Source organism: Thunnus maccoyii, chromosome 15, assembly GCF_910596095.1.
Source record: "Thunnus maccoyii chromosome 15, fThuMac1.1, whole genome shotgun sequence".
Lineage (NCBI taxonomy): Eukaryota > Metazoa > Chordata > Actinopteri > Scombriformes > Scombridae > Thunnus > Thunnus maccoyii.
In genome coordinates, this window is record NC_056547.1 from 15,238,892 (window position 1) to 15,260,611 (window position 21,720).

The following is a 21,720-nucleotide window of genomic DNA, read 5'->3' on the forward strand; positions in this document are numbered from 1 at the left end:
TAATGTGCAAAGGTAAACAGTGTTTTTTCCCTAAAGGCTTATCAGGCCAGGTTTTTCTAAACAGCTTCTTTTGTATAATGTCAATAAATTAAACACACTCTCTCTCTCTCTCCCTCACACACACACACACACACACACACACACACACACACACACACACACACACACACACATTCCTACCTCTCCAAGAGTACAGAGCTCCATGATGATCCACACCGGGTTCTCTGTGATCACTCCGATCAGCTTGACAATATGTGGGTGGTCAAACTGACGCATGGTCACTGCACGGAAAACACACATTTACACATTCAGCATATTTGAAATGAGTCATAGTTGTGCTACACCCTCTCTCTGTCTCAAACACACATACACACACTTACATGCTTCTTGTAGGAACTTTTCTCTGACGCTGTCTGAGGTGCAGTTCTTACAGGTCTTGATGGCGACAGGTAGAGATGGTTTGTCCTGCAGAGCAAACAGCAAACAAGTCATAAATTAGCAGACTATGAATAATACTGTATAGACAGTATCATCTTTATCTGTGTGTGTGTGTGTGTGTGTGTGTGTATTTTACATACTGGGCAGCTGTAGATTCCTTGGTGAACATCTCCAAACTGACCTTCCCCTATGCAGCGACCTAACTCTATCCTGTCCCTCTGGATTTCATAGTCCCGCGCTGAGAGAGGAGAGCGGAGGAGACGAATGTGAAGGAAACAAGAGAAAAGAGGAGAAATGTAGTGGAGAGGAGAGAGTTTAACTTGCTTACCAGCCACATTTGATGGGCTTTTCTTTGACTGCATAGATGGGGTTTAACCAGGACAATTTGGATGGTAAAAGATATAAAGTAAGCCAAACCAAAAAGATTGTCCTTGTTGATAAACCCACTAACTGGCAATCAGATTAGACTAAAATAAACCATAAAATGTCTCCCAGGTTTGCAGAGTAAATTCCCTTCCCCTGACACCTCTAACTAGACAAACTTTGACTTGACATGCATACTTCAACACAAAAACAAACAAACACACCGAAATACGGTAAACCCTGTTAACAGGCTAATGTACGGGGTCACAAACAATCAATGTTCACATGCACACCAGAGTCCCATCATCATTCCTGTTCATTTCTGTACTGACACGGAAACAAGTTGTTCTGAATAAGATCAATAATAGGAATAAAATCCAGCATTCAGATGACTGAACACATGGGTGAACTGTGTGCTGAAATAAATGCGTACTAGACTGAAATTAACTGATTTGCGAGAGCTGAAGAGTATTCTGTACAGTCTGTACCTTGCAGTAACGTTTTATACTCAGTGAGTATGTCTGAAGCAATCTGAATGAAACCGGTTGTTTTTGCAACTGAAACTGACATTTAAGTGTTATCAATATTTCCTCATTTTTGAAACATTTCAACAGAGGCGTATTAATGTCAGCTCCCAACCAACCGCTGTAAAAAAAAGGACTAGAAATTTGAACTCGAGTTCAAGAGGTTTATGCAGGACACTGATGAAGAGAAACTAATCCTGTAGACTTAATCTGTTGGGTTAAACGAAGCTCTGCTGTTTGACTCTGCCGACCGATAAACACAATAAAATACCAGCGACATAACCACAACACATTCCATCACAAGATTTACTGCAATGAATCCATACTGCAATCCGCTAGCAGAGAACTAATAATTGCTTCAAACAGAAGAAAACCCACAGACACTGAAAAAAAACATACAACCACTGTGATAAATCAAGTTAAAAAAAAAAGAAGAAGAAAAGATATCCAAACCAACAGGATGGTGAAATGAGAACCAAGCCAGTAAATAACACAGATGCTGTGAGGTTGTTTAACTTCATGTTACCAAATTCAGATTAAATTGTCAATGAAGCAACATCTTGCATTGTTTCTGGATTGGCTCTCTCTTTCAATTCTAACACCCGACCCAAATAAAGTGCACTCTACAAAACACCAACAACCACAAATCAACAACAAACTGGATATAAGATCCATTGAATCTTTGCATTTTTCTTTGCCAGGCACTAAAGGTCAAAGAAAACATCCTACAATGGTTCAAACTTCTCCAAAAAAAAAAGCTTTATTATTGAGAGCATGACTGGTGTAAATCAAGAGGTTTGGTAGGTTTTTTGTTTGAAAAATTTCTTATAGCATGGTGCGCTAATTAGTTTTAATGAGAAATGATGACGAGACAAATCAGCTGCTTGCTAATCGAACAATATCAAACAATTTGATCAAGTGCCTGGCAAAGAAAAATACTCACAAAAACGTAAAATCAAGGCATTTCAGTAGGACAGAAGGGAGAGACGGGGAGTTTTACCTTCAACTACTCCATAGCTGACTGTGTTGGCGATGGGAAAAAGAGGAAGAAAGAGAGATGAAGAAGAGGGGAGAGAGCCAGACAGCTGCTTTAAGGTTGAAAATAGCTCAGAAAACACACACACACACACACACATATACAGACACAGACAATTTACCCATTTTGCTCCGGATCTGATGTCCACTAATGAAAGAAAAACTGAGCTAATAACTGCCATTATATTATTAAAATAGTAAGTTCACCATACAGCTGTTGCAGTTATGTATATATTTATATATATAGCAGACAGTCTGACATGAACACACATACAAACTCAGACGCAGAGTAGGAAAATATGTCAGATGTCTGCAGAAAGTCTGTTTAGAGGAAGTCGCAGAAAGACGACAGAATGAGACAGAGACCAAAAAAAAAACAAACAAGCGAAAGAGACAAAGAAATAAAGACAGACAAATATAGCAAGACAAAGAGAGATAGAAAAAGACTGTGGGAGGAAAGGAGAGCACAGTCCATTTTTCAAAGTTGGCCACGCAATCAACAATATAAGTGCTCTGTAGTGGCCAAAACATCCACATTATGAGTATTGGAACAGTAGCCTAAAGGCATCATTACTCACAGAGGTTGAGCCAAAATATCAACTCGATGTAGTTCGGGGTTTTGACTGACATATGAATGGTTTTGACAGATGTAATGTGTCTCTAACCAACTGGTAGGAGTAGGAGTTGCAGCCTCCAGCCAGCGTCTCCACTGTTTATATAAGACAGTCAAACTGGCCTGACTTTGATTAGCCACCACCTAACCGAATGTGGTTTCATGTAGCTTCTTAGATGTTCCCTGTTTGAGTGTGTTTCTTGGAAAAGAGTCACACCACACTCTGCTTACTAGATAGCAGAGAGAAATTGATGTTTGTTTGAAAGTGCGGCCTGTTTAAAAGTGGCATAACGGTGAAACAGCTATTTCATTGTTCTTCTTCTGCCGGTACAACAGAAGCTGACATATTATTTTATTTAGTAGATTAAGCTAAAAGAGAAGTTGGAGTAAGTTACTTACTGGAGGGCATGGTGTATGTGTCCTCTTCATCAACTATCTCAGCATAGTCATCGGTCTCTGTAAAATTACACACACACACACACACACACACACACAAACAGTAATTTAATCTCAAACATCACAAGAATACTAAAAGCATGAGAGAATAATAAGGAAAAACAAAAACACATGTGCTGCATGGAAGTCTAAAATAACACAAACAACAGGACAAACATGCACATGTTGATTGGTTTACCGTGCGTCCACTACAGTTTGAAGGGTTCCTCACACACAAGTACAAACATGTGTGCAGCAAAAAAAAAACACAAATTGCACAAAAACGTAAAAACAAAAAGAGCTAACTCTACCACCCTCCCAGTTAACTCTAACACCCTCACAGTTAACAACAACTGCAAAGAAACACCCACGTAGCTCCTCTCTTTCTCTCTCTCTCACACACACACATACACACACTTGGCGGAGAGTGTCAGCTGAGCATGTGTTGTGCATATCTGTCTGTATGAGAGCAGCTGGGTTGAAGGGAGAAGCTGTAGCGGTGGAGGAGCGAAGGGAAAGAAAAAGAGAAGAGAAAGAGGGAGTTGAAGAAAATGAAAGATGGAACAGGAAAGACAAACCAGCCATAAAGGATAGAGTAAGAAGGAATGGAGAGAGTAGAAGTGGTGCGTCTAGCTGTCATGTAAACAGATGGTAGCATTTAGGAACGAATCTGTTGCAGAATCAGACAGATAGGCAGAGAGAGAAAAAGAGAAGAGAGCCAGCGGGGGGGCAGAGGGAAAGATGGACCGAGTCTATCCTAACCAGATGGCGGTGTTTAAATAAAATCAGTGTGCAGACTCAGCTGTTAGAAACAAGAGTCAAACATCTGCTGTCCTGAACGTTACCCTCACAGCTCTGCTTGGGATTTATAAGGCTCTGTGGGAACGTGTCCCTAAATTTATCAGAAATCCTTCTCTAAAGCTTGTGGCCGATTTACTCGAGAAAACCTGCCATGCAGAGTAAGCAGGAGAAAGCACTACTAGCTAGCAGTTTAGTTGCTAACGCAAGGCTAGCTGAATAAACACTGGACGGTTGTCAATGTAAATGACACTGAAAAGTGTTTGCTATTATATATTAGTGCCTAAAGGAATAGTTTGACATTTTGGTAGCCGCTGGTTAGCTTAGCTTAGCATTAAGATAGAAACAGGGGGAAAACTAGCTAGCCTGGTTCTGTCCAAAGGTAACAAAATCCACCTTCCAGCACCTCTAAAGTAAATAAGAGTATTTCCGCATATGCCAAACTATTCCTTGCTGCTAAGGCTGGCTCATGACTGTAAAATAACATGAATGAAGCACTGCAGGATAATAAGGTTTTAGCTATTATTGCTACCATTACTTAACATGTACACTAGGCCAAAGGAGCAGAGGTTGGAAAAAGTTTAAACTTCTAATCAAACAGGCATGACTGTTGCTAAATCATCACTGTGCATGATTTATATTTCACATGAGTTTAAAGAGGAAAGGAAAAGTCTTTAATGCGCCTCCAAAAATATCTTCATATGAGCTGGAGTAAATGCTGCGGCTCCACTTGCTCTGTTGCTGCTATTAAAATGCGTTTTATTGGATAAACTGATCATAAACAACGTAGCATTTCAATGAAAGGTGGTTTTCATTAGTCATTGTTTATTCGATAAAACTCATTTCAGCAACAGAAAAACAGTGACTTTTTTTTTAGTACAGTAAGGCTTATCAGTGTTTCCGTATGTGCGATAACAAAAAGCTTCCAGCTGACGTCAAACCGATCAAACTTTTCTAATCTGTTAATTGCAGTTTACTTAAAACATTTTTAGTACTTTATAATGCAGATTTGTTAGTTTGTTCTCCGAGATTCATTGTTTGGATCACTGAATATTCACATCAATGTGGTTTGGGATAAAGAATCGACTGTTTCTAAGTTTGACTCCGGTCTCTTTCTGCTTTCAGTGGAGGGAAAATGTGTATATATGTGTGCGTGTGTGTGTGTGTGCGTGTGTGTGTGATCTAGTTAGCCCATTATAGCAAGGAATGCACCCGCTCTTGAATCCAGCAAACCTCTCCCTACTCTGTGCATGTCTGCATGAGTGTGTGCATGAATATATGTGAGTACATGTGTGCATGACTTTGTGTGTGTGTGTGTGTGTGTGTGTGTGTGTGTGTGTGTGTGAGGCCTGTGTGTAGAGAGAGAGAGAGACAGAGAGAAAGGTTTGGAGAAGTTCCCTTAAAGAGAAATACCACTTAATTTACAAATTCTGCTTTTTTGGGGGTTGTTCTTGTGGTTAAAAGCAGACATATTTCAAATTTAGCGGTAATCCACTTTAAAAATAATCACAAATAGACACAGAAAGACACACACACACACACATCATAAAATACAACACTAAAATAGTAAGCCACTCTAGCTACTAACAAGATGAGAATCATTTCATCTACAACTGATTTATTCATGTTTCCAATCAGTGAAACATGAGAAACAACACAATCAGCTAAATAATCATTACATTGAAATCATTCTAAATGATTTCATATCATACGTACAGATGATACAGCACATACACACGTAGCGCCATTGTTAAAGGAAGGAGGAATGCATGCATAAACATCCACACACACACACACACCCACACACACACACACACCACCGCTACCCTTTCCCCAGGAAGGTGCAGTGTGTTGGTGCAGAGAGGACAAGAAAGAAGGGAACAACAGAGAGAGATTGATAAACAACAGCATTAACTTTACCATCCCCACTAAGATCTTCTGCAGGGTCCAGGAGAGCATGCAGGAAACGGGACAGCAGAAGAAGAGGAGGAGGAGGAGGAGGAGGAGGAGGAGGAGTAGGAGGGAAAGAGCAGAGAGAGAGAGCAAGAGGGAGAGAGAGAGAGAGAGAAAAGCAGGAGGCAAGAGGGAGAGAGAAGAGAGAGAGAGAGAGGAGAGGTTAGAGCATGAAAAGCCTTGAAACAACATGAGAGATGTTGCAGGATCTGCAAAGTCAAACACTCAGCGAGCAGTTAGTTAAGATCCAAAATATTTCCAGCGAAAAAGCTGAGTTAACAACTTCCATTAATGCTGTGCAGACACATGGAGGTAAAATGAACAAGTGCAAGAAAACAGTGACATTATGCAAGACAGTGTTTAGACTCCAGTATAGCTTCAGTGAGATATGCTGTCTGTGTCAAGCTGTAAATATTTGTAAGTCAGAGAGTTAATGTATGGTTAGCAGCAGAGTTTAACATATGAATTCCAGTGGTGGGTTTTAAACTGTGAGCAGCGTTGGATCCTCAACACCATTTATGCTTGATCAAGGCTCCCAGCATATCTAGAAAATTGTTCATATCAAGCTTAAGAAGCATTTCCCAAAAGCATTGTAATTTAAGATGCTTAAATAAATGATTGTAGATAAATTTGTCTACAGAGCGTCTAGAGGAAGCTCCATGATCAAATGACATGTTTCACTGCGGTTTTCATTGTTTTTGTTAATTTTTAAGTCTACTTTAAACACGACCACTTGTGCTCTCTATAAAAATGAGTGATAATGTTTAAAATGAACCAAACACAGAGACACAACTATACAAATAAAGCTATTATTAGAAAGCTATGATTGCCAACAGACACACACAGCATTTTCATTTTGAAATCCTAAAAGTGGAATGTCCGCTGTGCCTGCGTGTCACATTTGGAGCCTCCAGCTGAAACAGTTTGGATCGTTTGTTAAAGTTTCAACAACTAAACAGCTGCTGTCCAGATTCAGGACTTTGCCTGAGCAGCAGTCCTGCTCCTGGTGACAGCTGCCAAAGCCACAGATGGAGACACAAAGACATACACTCACTCATTTAGTTTGTCATCCTTAGTGCAGAACCCTGTAAGTTTCATGTCTTTACACTGTCCTAAATATTGTTTTCCTCACAGAGAAATAGAGGTGCTATTATTCTTAGCTACAGAACAACACCTCTGAGCTGGTAGCGGACACTTTAACAGATCCTCTAAGTGAAGAACAATCTCTCCAACCACTGGGCCACCCTGCCACGAACTAAGCTCTGCCCCTTTGAATTAACTGACATAAAACACTGAAAATAATCATTATAAATAACCAAACTGTGACCTCAACGGCAAGGCATGTGCTGAACTCAGACATGAGAGAAACCATTTTACTCTGTGTGTTGGTACAGGGCCACTTCCAGTCACATCATTTAGTTGAATAGAAGTTAAAAAAAAAAAAAATTTACAAAGAGGAAAATGGAAAATATTATTGGCTCAAAGACTGAACCCTTGTTCACATGAATGAGAGGTCAAATGTACAACTGGCTACTAATAGTAAGAAAAACTATTATTAATGCATCCCAGACAACCCTCAGGTTTTTACGGGTGATAACTCTCAATTAGAAAGTTCAAATCAAATTGTTTTCCATGTGTGTCCCGGTCTCTTTTGGAGAGCTTTGGCTTGGTTACGTGCAGCAACACACAACCAGTTATTGTGGTTGAATTGTGTTTGCGCATGTGTGCAGGACTGAATTAGTAAAAAGCAACCAGGCAGTGAGGACAAAGACAGTTTAGTAGAAGAGAGCACCCTTAAAAATAAGTTGGATTGTGACGCACCAGATAAACGCGATTTGCTACAGTTATTAATACACAAAAAACTTTTAATTTTATATTGAAAATATGGCAAATGCCAAAATGGCTTCAAAAACTGTGCCAATATCATGAATGCTTTATAGTCTGTAACTCTCAGAAACACAGCTGCTATAAAGCATTCAAGAATACTAAATTATTCTCAAAGAGTTCATACACAATAAATTTCATTGTGTAATTTTATTTCAGATTTTATCAGTATGTTGCTTCCTCCGAGGTTTTTTCTCTCTGTACTGCAAACATTCCCCAATAAGCACGATCACAAATCAGGCATTTTATTGCACTACATCACAATTTTGTGGATATTCTCCTCTAAAAACTGTCCAAAAAGACCAGAGGATACCATTGGGCGGTGAATCTGAACAGAAGACAAAGGGGAGGAGGAAACGCCGCGCCTTGGTTGGCTTAGGAGGCGTCGATGTCACTAGGTCTTCAGCCAATCAGGCGAGAAAGAGAACAAGAGTGTGAGAGGAGAAAAAAAACAAAAAAACAGAGTGAATGGAAGTGTGGAGGGGAGATGTGAGAGAGGCAAGGGGGAGAGGAAGTAAACAAAAGAAAGTAAGAAGACAGAAACAGAGATGGAGGCAGGGATAGAGAGAGAAAGAGAGAGAGAGAGGGGGAGAGGGAGGGAGAGGCAGTCCCAGAGAAAACAATGAGATGAGAGGAAAGAGGAAAAAATGAGTGAAATAAAAAACAGATATTGGAGGAAATGGAAAGACAGAGAAAGACAGTAGTTGGAGCCAAGGAAGATATAAGAGGCTGTGCTTATCTCACCCCTAAACCAGCCCATTTGTAAGTGTATGTGTGTGTTGCATGATTTTTATCTTACCTGAGACAGAGATAGCTCTTACTCCGCTCCTGACTGCTTCTAATTTTTTCTCATTGTTAGAGACTCTAGAGGGGAAGAGAAAAATAGGAGTAAGTTAGACAAGAATTACTCAACAAAATAAAAAAAGTGAGCTAAATCAGAGCCTCTTTAACATGCATCACTGGTTTTCAAAACCAGATCTCACTGAAAGAATAAACTGGAAACTGAGCTCTGTAGAAGAGAAAATGTCATCTGTAAACTAACCCTTACTGTTTCAATTATCTCTCTCTGCCTTTTCCCGTGGTTTCTCTTTTCTGTGTCAGCTGAGCTCTACTACTATCTTTACATCACAGACCACAACAGGCGGAGAGAAAGAGAGAGAGAGAGAGAGAGAGAGACGGAGAGTGAAGTGAAACTTAGAGTGAGAGACCGAGAGAAAGAGGAGGAGACTACCCAAGTGTTTAAAAACCCTAAGTGGAAAATATTTGGCTCCTAAACTTATCTCCTTATTTGACCACAGAGAGAGAGAGAGAGAGAGAGGCAGATTTGAGTTGAAATGACCAAAAGTAAGCAAAAAGCGTGTAGTGAACACACAACGTCAGGCTGCTACGGTCACAGATAAACAAACACAGTGAACTCCACCTTGCAAAAAAAAATTGGGAAGCACCAGTGTTTCCCCTTGAAATCTCTTTACAGGCCTGGTGGTTCTGAGACAAAAACCCTAAAAGAGGCTCATTTTGCATAAAAACACTGAATATGTAGCATTTGGTTGTTCAGTTTTTCTCTCACATTAGCTGTTAGTAAAAAGCCTTCTTTTGAATTATGGGTTTTTGGAACATGAAACCTTTTTTAAACTGATAAATTTTTGAATTTTAATTATCTTGGTCTATAAAATGTCAAAAAACGGTGAAAAATGACCATCAATATTTCCAAGAGCCCAAGGTCCTGTCTTGAGATTGCTTCTTTTGTCAAAAACTTGACATGTTAGATAATGATACATGATAGAAAATCTGAAAATCACTAATTCCTAAAATTTGTGAAGCAGACAACAGCTAATGCTGCAATAATTTCCTCAAAAATTGACCTAAATGATTAATCCTTTTTCAAAACTGTTGCCAACAATTTTCTGTCACTCAACTAATCAATTAATCAACCAACTGTTTCAGTACTACAATCCATTCAAACATCATTCCAATATGTTAAAAGACAGACACAAAACACAAAAGAAACATCAAATTAAACTATACAATGTTAAAAATCTAAATCTAAATTACATTAGTACGAACTGAAACAAAACATAGAAATCCACATTAAAACACCTACCTACAATATTAACATATTTATAGGGGTGCCCTGGTTGCCACGCCGACCATAAACTGCAACATCTTGAGTTTCTCATCTCTCTCCCTCATTTCCTGTCATCTCTCTACTGTTGACTGATAATAAAGGCATTAAATGCCCAAATGTCCATTTCTGGGAACTTATGTAATGGCACTTTTGGATAGTTTTCTAGCAACAGCAGATTCTCAGAAACTGATTTAGTCTGAAGTAGATCTTCTTATAGTTCTTCTTAAACAAGGGTGTGACTCTAACTAGCCCTTTTTATTTCCAAAGAACTCTGATGTCACGATTTTCCTGGTAATAACAAACACAGAGTATAATTGTGTATGCTTATTTTAACTTCTGGTAAGACTGTAACTGGTAAAACCAAAAGGTAAATCACCTCACAGTCAACATGCAGTCTTTCTTTGAGACAGACAGGGGAATGATCGATCGACTTACAGCTCTGATATAAGACTGTTTATAGACTTTTTTAATGTAACAATACAAAGACTGAGACAGATACTTACTTCGGGATGGAAGGCAGCGCTCTCTCTCCCTCTAGAGGACAGAAACACACATCATTGTGATCAGAAAGCAATGAATACTCATCATACAAGTAAAACATGACCTTATATACAGTACAAAGGATATATAATATATATATATAAAAGACTGTTCTGCATAGAAGATGCATGAGAGGAGATACATTTAAAATACAACCAGTTTATGTAATGTAGCGGACTGATGATTCAATTCAAGCGCACTTTACTAAATAGAAGAACTGCACAACTAATTTTATTTATTTTTAAATGTTTTTTTTTAAAAAAGCATCTCATTTAGGCTCCATCTATAGTTTTCAAAAAACACTTAATTAATAATAATGATTAATCAACTGTAAAGTTAAAGCTCTTGTGATTCTTTAGAGATTATTGTAACCTCTATTATAATTATTATGACATATATTCTTAGTGTTGAGGATAATAGGATGAAGATTATTCCTGTAGCCAATCATTGTCAAACTGTAAATTCCCAACACATGTACCTTTCTTAAAGGCCAATACTAAAATTTATAGAAATTTCTTTTAGAGGAGAAAAAGTTTTTTTGTTATACATACATTTCTTTTAATTTAACATATTAATAGGGTTTACAATGTCTGAAAGCAGCTAAATCATCGGTAATATTTTCACGTTTTTGCATGATTCAGAGGGACTAGACCGAAAGGAGGGAACGACAGGTTCGTACCTTTCTGAACTCTGACGATGAAGGAATGAGTTTCCATGGTGATGAGCCGACAGTAACCGTCGATCAAGTCAGCCAAGTTCTCCGCCATGGTCAGTGATGCTGTCGTAACTGTGAGAGGCTACACACACACACACACGCACACAAACACACACACACACAACGGCAGGCCTGTTACAAAGAGCCATTATCTCCAAAGACAGACACATACACACTTACACATAACAGTCCAGTGGGGGTTTCCAGCGTCCACTTATGTTGGGGGGAAACTTCTCTCACTCTCATACTGTTAGTGTGTGTGTGTGCGTGTGTAAGTAGGTCCAATACTATAAAAGCCAATAAAACAAAAACACCACTCATACGGCAGTGGGTGTTACGAAACCATTCCTCTGAAAGAAGAGCCATTATGTGAAATCTATACATGGAAAACAATTACATCATCTCTGTGAGCATCTCAGTCACACACTCAGCCAGACGGCAAAGTACCAGAGCTGTAATGGATACAGAGTATCGTAGTTCTTTAGTGGCCATCATGACTAATAAAATATTAGCAGAAAAGCCACTAGAGAGAGCGAGAGAACTTGTATCTTACATTCTTCTGACCATTTCATTCTTTAATGAAACAACATATAAATGTAAATCAAGTAGCTTAAATGTAAATATACGTAGTGGGACAAAAAGTAGTAGTCGTACCTCAGCAGCTCCTGCTACGTTGAGCTGTAACATGCCTTTCCTGTCCTTCTCCTCCATAGCAGAGTACTGGATGGACTGAACTTGGTTAAAATTAGCTAGATGGGTGGGCTGCAGGCAGAGAAAGAGAGAGAGATTTAAGAGTTTAAATGAAAACATATAATAAATAAATTCTTATGTACTAATTCATTTGATTATGAATGCATGATATCTTTGGCCGTCATCTAAGGTGTCAAGCCAACAGTAAACACAACTGTGACATTAAAAACATCTGGTTTAACTCCAAAAACTACTCTACTGTCCATTTCAAACAAACATGTGAAAAAGGATCAGGCCTGAAGATATCTGAGGATGATTGGAGTCATATATGGGAAAACCAGGCTAAGACTACCAACTCAAGATCCTGGTGAGAGTTCTGTTTGAAAAACATAATACGATACTTTGTGACTCCAAAGTGGAAATTTAAACAGTGGTTGACAGGGACAGAATGATTCCTGGAGGCAGTGTGCTTAAAATAAATGGATGACTGCCCTCATATTTTTTGGGCTTGCCCTTTAATTTTTCCATATTGGTAAAGGATTGCACAAGAAATAATTATTTTTGAAAAAGAAGTTAATTGCTCTTTTGTCACATTATTCCTGGGCAGAGTCCCGGATAAACTAATGGCACAGGATGAATATCTCTTTAAAATACTTTTAGCTGCAAGCAAGATCATATGCAGATGGTTGCAGGCAAACTCCTCAACAAAGGACAACTGGACTCCAATTATCAATGAAATAAACTGTATGGAGATATTTACCTTCACCTTAAGACTACAAGATGATCAATAAGAAAAATACTGGAAAAAAATGGTCTACATATGTGTGCGTATAGGATGTAATCTGTTAGATATGTATTCAAAAGACCCTGTTCCTGTACAAATATTATGTTGCCTATGTCAACCCGACCTTTTGCCGGAAAATATCAGTAAAAATGACTTTTGGGATGCATAACAGCGGTGGAAACTATTCACAAACTGTTTTGAAACCTGGCCGTAATGTGTGATGTATGTGTTCTTGGTAGGAACTCACCGTAGATCCCTTGTCAGTGAGGTAGCTGATCCCTTCCTCTGGCCCAATAGCCAACTCCACCTGGATCACCCAGCTGGACTGTTAGAGAGAGGAAGACCGTTGAAAAGGAGAAAAGTACACAAAGTGGTGATGAGGGGGAGGATGGGAGAATAAGCAGTTGAGGAAAAGATTATACTGGGAACAGTAAATGGTTGGTGTAGATAATAAACACATTGATTGATTAAAGTAAAATTGATAATGCTTTTAGGAGCCAGCTGCTGTCACTACGAGCAACCACGATGCATTCAGCTGAAAGTTGCCAGTTCACACGGTCACTGTTATCTGGTCTGTGTCTGTGTTATCTGGTGATTTCAGGGAAATGTGTTGTGGTTGTCGTGGTGACAGCAGCTGTTGAAAACACGAATGTGGGTGTCCTCCTTAAGTCTTAAATTATCGTATGTTCAACACACAAATATTCGTCTGGTCCTTTTTGTATTACATTATGTAAATTAAATGGTGTCGCCAAACAAGAAGCATTCACATTTCCTGCCCATTACAACCAAATGCCCGGCCAGTTACTTTCCTCTGGCACTGGGACTGGTTGGGAAGCAGAAGTGGAGAAAAGTCTGGGGCACAGCACCACATCCTGGATACATGCAAGACCTGATGCCACCAAAAGGGGTCAACCTAACACAGCTAACCAGATCTTTCAGAGTACATCAGGATACAGTGGGGAGTGAATGCAAGACCTACCCCGAGGGCACATTTGAAGCACTCCTTGTCGTAGCGGTAGATTGGTGCAAGTATCTCCAAGAACTTGAGGATGCACTGCTCATCGTTGAGATTGGCCACCTGCTTAAACGTCTGCTGAATCAACTTACGAAGAGTTTTAGCCTGAAGAGAAAAGAGATAGTGGAGGCGTAAATCATAGAAAATTCAAGCCATAAACTTTTTGTTTCAAATGTTATCCAGCTGATACAGCAGAAAATATAAATAGGTGAGAAGTAAATGGAAGAGGCCCGAGGGGTTGTGTGTGTGTGTGGGAGGGTGCAGAGTGACAGAGACACTAAGAGACATTGATTGACTAATAGTCCACTCTGGTTCCAATCAAACTGACCTCACCACTTCATTCTAGAGGCACACTCAGTTCAGATCAATACCTTAATAAAGACACATTGATACAGTCAGTTACCACTCAATTAGGGATGCAAATTTTAAGCAATTTCTTTAATCGATAGTTGGCCGCCTTATTTGATTATCAGTTAATCAGCGATGATTTATGAAATACGTTTTTCCATTTGAAAACCATTTTAACCACTGTGTAGGTTAGGATTCTCACGCTTTCTCCCCTCGCCTCCACACATTTGGAGGATGTGTGGGGCCAGAGAGTATCTGAACAGGAGGTGGCAGTATTGATAGCTCTGTCCTCACACCGCAGAGCGCAAGTACTTTCTGTGGTGTGACAGGAAGGGGACATGGAAGTACACAACGGTCAGGTCTACAGATGTCAACCAGTTGCCTGGATGTGACGAACAGCAAGAGCGTTGGGGCTTTACAGGGGGAGGGTGCTGCGCGGTAGCTACCTCCTGATTGAGTGGTGAGTGCATAGAGGTTTTTTCTCAGATGCTGAGCTGGAGCCTTGTTATGGTAAACCAATAGCAAAGCCCATTAGAGGACAGAGCATATAAGACATAGAACTGGCCCAATAAAATCTAAAGTATTACTTACAGAAAACAGCTGCACAACTTCCAACTTCACTAGAGGACATTAATTTGATCAGACTAGATGTGTTCAACATTAAATAACCAGCAACGTTATCTAAATATAAATATAAAACATGTTACCCCAGTCTCCCAACAACAGACTTCAGTCTGACTGATTTAATATAAAATAATCTGCACACCTGATCTACATAACGGAGTGATGTGTGTGTTCACTGTAGCTAATGTTAGCCCAGCTGCTGGAAACAGCTGCTCAGCTGGACGGATGTCCCAGGGATGAACAATACTGTTGCTCCCACTTTATCTGTCCATTTACTGCCACCACTAAAATGCATTCATACTCAAAGCAGGGGAGTGTTGCTTTTATGTTGATTTTGTTGGAAGCATATGTGATTAGAGTCCTGCTGTCTGACACTCAGCTCTCAGCCTGCATTAACCAAGCAGCTGCTTCTGTTGAAGATGTTTGTTTAACAACAGCATGAGCCTCAGGTAGATAAACTGTACAGCTGCCAGACAACAACTCGGTGGAATTTTCACAACTTTATCAACAGGACTGCCTCAGTGAGCAGAGCAGGACTTGCTGTGACTTTTTTCTTCCTCAGAGGGCAGGGAGGTGCGTTTGTTTTACAGTTTGTGCAGCCGTTACAGGTGGTCACCAAACACACCTGTAACTCAATCTCATTAAAAAGTGAGAGGCTCCACCTGGTGGTAAAAACACATACTACAGCAAATCTACACAACATTTTCTGACAGTTACACCACACATCCCTCGTCTTCTGCATTATCCATTAATATATTTTTAATGAGTTAAATTATTAACAGCAATAAACAGATAACCGATTAATCATTGACATCCTTACATTCATATAAAAAAACATCAAAGTCTGCCCCGAGTATTACAAGCACACTATCAGATTTCGATCTTTATAGGTTTGTTCGGTCACCAGGTTGTAGACAGATGGGGAGCTGACATAAAGAAAATCCATCTAGGAATATTATTCTGCCATTTACAATCCTCTCTAGACATAAAGATGCACAACACACACATACATGCAATGTCATATATAATCCTCTCTATCTGATGTGCTGTATATCTAAAACCACCATGACTTACATTGAGATTTACTGACAAATTACCTTTTTGATCCTTTTCCAGCCTCATATAATTAAGCTTGCGCTTTAAGACATATCTACAGACTAATGCACAGAATTATGAACATTAAATATACTGTAGGTGACACACACTCAGTACATGATGCGAAAATAAACATTCACACACAGTGTACGGACTATCCCAAACTATAAATAGCTCTCTGTATATAGATTAAGATTAAGATTACAGGAGATTTAGTTCAGTGCAAACCAGGCTTAAAAAAAAAAAAAAAAAAACAGATTTACAGTAGGCTGGTACAGTACAGTAAGGTCATTCTGGACAAAATTAATGGGCAGTTTAACAGTTAAAATTACAGCTAAAATTATAAATTGATGCACTGATTTTAGAGCTGCAACAATTAGTCAAATGAAAGAAACTATTTTTATATTCGATAGTTGTTTATATTCGATTCAGTCATTTTTCAATCAAAAATGCCAACATTGCTTTGGTTCCAGCCTCTCATTTGTGAGGATTTTCTGTTTTTCTTTGTCATATATGACAGTGAATTGAATATCTTAATGTTTGGGATTGTTACTGTGGGCTCTCAGAAATTGTGAATGCCATTTTTTCACTATTTTTTAACATTTCATACTAAACAATCAAATTGATACACCAAGTAAATAATCGGCAGATTAAACTGTTAGTTGCAGTCCTAAGTGTTCTGCTAACTACAAATGTAACTTGGACACAAGTAACTGACTGACCTCAGATGGGTCTAGACAAGTGGGTCTGTAATGAATATTTATCCTTAATTTTATTTCTTTTATCCATTGTGCTATTCATACATTATTTCAGCATTACAGAGCCTTTTTATTTCCAGCTGTCTACTCATTAAGTCTGTGGGAAGCGTACAAACACACACATAACTGCATGTAGGCAGACACACACACACACATTCATCTACAGTGTCCCTGTGTGTTTAGCTCTGTGTGTTTGACATTTCAACAGATGTGAAAGACAGATAACAGACATATAATTACAGAATATGATTTATTTGTGTGTGTGCGTCTTGATAGGATCACTGTTATAATTCCTAGAATTCCACCACACCACTCGAACACACACACACACGAGGATATTGTCAGTCCAAAGTGTCCACCCTTCCTGAGAGGAAGTACTGTGAGTAGATATCGCTCTCCCCATCACTATGCTAAGTGTCACTATGGCAACAGGCTGACCAGTTATATCACTTTGCTGACCAGTCGCGGCACTTATACAATATGTTTTTTTAAATTTTCGTAAAATCCATCAATCCGTTTACAGCAGGATATAATCATGGTGTGTATTATTGTTTCCTTTACAGTGATTTGTACCAGCAGTGGCTTGATGTAGTTTGAGGTTTTGTTCTAGTTTTGTTTCATTAGGCTGCTTTATGTCTTTACTGCAGAGAAGTCCAATATTACTCTGTGTCAAAGTGGCTTGCTTTTTCACCGACATAAATGTGATGGTACATCTAATTATATGCTGTGTCTTCAAAGTTATACTGACTGAAATGAAGTCTCATTAAAAGCACACTCCACCGATTTAGCATTGAGTTCTCCTGTAAGTTGAGCTTCATTAAAACTCACAAGAAGGATGAGAAAGCTGCAGAAATAACTGACCTCACTGTTTTCCCAGCATACAGTTCCTGTCACCCTGCTGGTTTGATTCCTGATATGTTAGCCCTAACCTCCTGTTAATGAATGACTGCATTATTATTTTTCCATTAAGTCATTAATCCCATCGATGGTTGGCCAGCATGCCGACCAGTGCTGCATACAGCCTAGTATATTTCTTCCAACTATTTCTTCAACCACATATTCATTTCTTGATGACTCATATGTATCTCATTGCAGTGTCATAAAATCATATTGTGACACTCCTTGATTTCAGAAAGCGAAATAGTTATTCAGTAGTGTTACGTATCCATCGAGGGAACCGGCTACTCGACTCAAGCTGGAGCTGGTTGATAAAACTTTGATCTCCAAAGCTCCCAAAGGTCAGTTTTACTAAACCTGCTGCCTGGCCTGTCGATATAAATGAACAGACTCTGCTCTTTATAAAAGGTTTTCACCACAGCTACCATCAGTCACCGTTTACTACCACAGCCATCTGCTCTGGGGTGCGTGCGTGCGTGTGTGTGTGAAAAAGTGGAGTCCATTGAGAGAGAATAATCCCATTAAATGACTACCATTCTCTTTCACCCTAGTGGACAGCAGCAACATAAATGACAGCTGTGCTCTCTCTCTCTGACACACACACACACACACACACACACACACACAAACACAAATCTATGCGTGTGCCACAGAAAGAGCAGCAGATGTGTCAGAAACGTATCATTTGTATATCATCGTTATTATCATTTAACGGCTATTATGTGATGGAATTACATATAAAAAATGCTGAAAGACAAACACAACAAACTCATTATGGCTGCAGGTAACAATTCATCTTTGATTAATCTGTCGACTGTTTTCTCAAATAATCAATGAAATGGTTGATCAATAAAAGGCTAGAAAAGTGCCTAGATGAAAGTTCCTACCACAAAAGGGAACGTCTTCATATCACTTGTTTTACAGCTGAAAGCAAACAAATTTGGGCAGTTTCGCATGAAAAATAGCTTCAACAATTAATTGATAATCAAAGTATTAGCCAAATAATTTTCTGTCAGTTGATTAATCAATCTATCAACTAATCGTTTCAACTCTAGGACTGATTTATTAAATAGTGACAAATACTTCAACTCATTCTCAAATCTCAACATCAGTCCAGACATCTACAGTCAAGACCGATCTGCCAAATTCTGGATGCCTGACAGCACATGTGTGTTTGTGCATCTTCATGGCTTATAAAACAGGCCTCGGGGGAGTGAGTGTTGTCATTTTTGCCAACGGGAGTAGACAATGAGGGGAGGGAGAGGAGGAGAGGAGAGTAAAGTAGGTAGGTGGGCAGCTGAATTCAGCACGACTTGACAGACAGAGGGGGGTGCGGGGACCCCAGAAGGAGACGCACAATGACACCTCCCCCTCCCACCTCATTGTTGGAAAGAGAAAGTGGGTTTAAACATGACCTGAGGGTCGCACACACACAAACGCAGTTTCTCTCCCTCTGCAGAGCATCTGTCTGCCCGCCTGCTGACATCAAGACCTTTTCGGGTCACTGGGCCTTTCTTTCTCTCTCTCTCTCTCTCTCTCTCTCACTCACACACACACACACACACACACACACACACCAAGAGCCTTCCCATAAACGCGTGCCGTAAATTTATCACTGACACAGACACTGTTCATTATGCAAGCACACCCCAGCCATCACATACAAACACAACCTACATCCATCAAACTGAAAATTAAGTGAAATTTCTATTCTGGCACAAATGACTCGCTTTCTTTTACACATATGTTCATCTCCCACCAAATGATAAAAACTGAATCTGAGTCATGCTCAAAACTAAACAAACTGTGTATATTTTGCATTTTTCCCCATTCAACACCAACATAAACCATCTACAGAAGCTTCAGTTTACTATCACGAGTTTTGAAGTGACATCGTTATGGTGATACATTGAGGAGGACATTTGTTTGGGCCTCCGTTAACATGCAACTATACATTAGCAGAATTAATGTATGCTGTTTTATATAATTTTATATGTAATTGTTTTCCTCAAAGGGAATTGTATAACAACTTATCAGGAGTCTAACAAACAGAACAGAGACTGTTGGAACTACACTCATCTTTTCACGTATGAAGTATGTGTCATTTTCCTATTCTGTCTCTTACTTGTCTCTGTTCAGCTGAATTTCCTCGCTTAGTTGGCCAGGATTAAATTTCAATCTTGGAAGAGTCTTGGACTGCTTCACACTTCGTCAGCCAGGCCAGACTGAGTCTGACAACAAATCAAGTAACACATTGAAAAATTTGGCTCAAAAATGACACTCTTTGGTTTTCTTTTGGTAACTGAGTAACACTTCTGGGGGAAGCTGGGGCACTATGACAGCAGCTGCTGAGTGACGACTGAACACTAACTCAACCTGCCAAGACACCAGAGCTGTGCAGCATTTCTTCCACAAAGTCTGTTTTTAGCAACACTACACACACTATTTTGTGTATTTTATAACTCATCATTCTCACCTTGACTGAATCCAACAGGTCTTTTGGGAAAAAACGCCTCAAACCAACATCTTTCCTGCAAAGAGAGACAGAGAAAAATAGGAGGAAGAGAGCAGAATGTTTATTATGCTGTAATTACACTGAGGAATGTTAATTGACAAGCATTTTTTTTTGCCTTTATCTGATTGCAGCAGATTATTTTTTCCCTTACTGAGAAATTACCAACAGCTACAGACAGAAACATTTAGGCAGACGGTAAAACTGAAGAAAAGAAACAGAAAACAGAACCAGAAAGCTACAGTATGACTAAGTGCTGACTACAGAGCACTACTCATCTTTTCCTAGGACATGGGGATGAAGGAAAACAGAGAGAGCAGAAAAAGATAGAGAGAGTGAGAGGCATGGAGGAGTACAAAGAGGGAGACCACAGACACAAAGAAAGATGGGAAGAGCTAAAACAGGAAGCTAGCTAATGACTCAAACTCCTCTGGAGAAAAGACAAGTACAAATAGAGGAGGAGAGGAAGAGTGAAGAGAGAGTGAGGGAAGAGATGATCATTTCTCCCTCACTTCTTTATGATCATAATTTTGGGGGTTTTTTTTCTAACTTTAAACGTGCTGCATGTCATCCTAACAACCGTTCTCAAAGTCAGATCTGTCCAGTCTGTCAAACGGTGAACGACGAGCACAAAAACTCACAGATGAAGCAATAAACCATGGGCACACTGATTAAACGCTTTGCATTAGCTCACAGACCACAGGACCTGCAGCCAAACTACACACAGCTGATCACCGACATGCACACATGTTCTGTGGCTGTGTAACGGGAATTAGCTAGTCAGTCGTTTGTTCCGGGAAACCAAACAACAGTGTCGAAATGCAAAAAACAAAACAAAAAACTAGCGTACCATTTGTTACTTGTTATATGCCTGTTAAACAAAATGAGAATATGTTTGATAAAAAAAAATTGCAGCTGGCAATGGAAAGTTTTGTTTTGCAATGTTCTGATTGGTAATGGTTTTTTCCCTTTGATTTTAAAACAATTTCCTTAAAATGTTCAAGAGGTTGCCTAGAAAGAGCTACATAATTTGGTAATAATTATAGAGAAAATGGACAGTGTTAAATCACTTTTTCACTGAACTGCTTCCAATGAATTGCTAGTCTAACCAAAAGAGTCTTTTAGTCAGTTCATGAAGGTCAGGTGAACGCACAGAAAGTTGAAATTACGAATTATATGTTGTATAATTAGACATATATCGAATGAATAGTGAATGGGTTACTTGGTTTTAAAATGAGCTTTTTTCTTTGGGGAAATAAGTTTACTTACTTATTGACGGAGAGTTAGATGAGAGGATCGATACAACTTTCATATCTGCCCATTAAATATTAAGCTACAGAGAACAGCCGTTTAGCTTAGCTGAGCACACAGACTAGAAACAGAGGGAAACAGCTAGCCTAAAACAAAGATAACAAAATCCACAGACCAGCACCTCTAATGTTCACTGATGAAAACGCTCAATGATTAACACGTTTGTGTTTGTTTAATCTGTAGAAATAACTGTGGTGTAAAAACAAAAGGTTGTGATTTAACAAGGGGCCGGGAGTAGAAACTTCCTCAAGTCTCCGCTGGTT

General features: G+C 39.3%; 1 protein-coding gene across 9 annotated transcripts in view; it reads right to left on the minus strand.

The window, feature by feature from the left end:
- Nucleotides 1-21,720, minus strand: part of ptk2aa (protein tyrosine kinase 2aa) — a 68,854-nt gene that overhangs the window by 18,034 nt on the left and 29,100 nt on the right. For 2 of the 9 annotated variants that reach the window (XM_042434741.1, XM_042434743.1), the window contains exons 8-20: nucleotides 20,111-20,165; nucleotides 13,877-14,017; nucleotides 13,145-13,222; nucleotides 12,078-12,185; nucleotides 11,388-11,505; nucleotides 10,672-10,702; nucleotides 8,843-8,907; nucleotides 6,127-6,144; nucleotides 3,373-3,429; nucleotides 2,326-2,346; nucleotides 579-676; nucleotides 381-465; nucleotides 181-281 (exon numbers count right to left, since the gene is read on the minus strand). In XM_042434741.1, the coding sequence (XP_042290675.1) occupies nucleotides 181-281; nucleotides 381-465; nucleotides 579-676; nucleotides 2,326-2,346; nucleotides 3,373-3,429; nucleotides 6,127-6,144; nucleotides 8,843-8,907; nucleotides 10,672-10,702; nucleotides 11,388-11,505; nucleotides 12,078-12,185; nucleotides 13,145-13,222; nucleotides 13,877-14,017; nucleotides 20,111-20,165 (976 nt within the window). Of the gene's footprint in view, nucleotides 1-180; nucleotides 282-380; nucleotides 466-578; nucleotides 677-2,325; nucleotides 2,347-3,372; nucleotides 3,430-6,126; nucleotides 6,145-8,356; nucleotides 8,444-8,842; nucleotides 8,908-10,671; nucleotides 10,703-11,387; nucleotides 11,506-12,077; nucleotides 12,186-13,144; nucleotides 13,223-13,876; nucleotides 14,018-20,110; nucleotides 20,166-21,720 lie in introns of all 9 variants that reach the window. The other 7 variants (XM_042434750.1, XM_042434744.1, XM_042434749.1 and 4 more) reach the window with 4 other exon arrangements.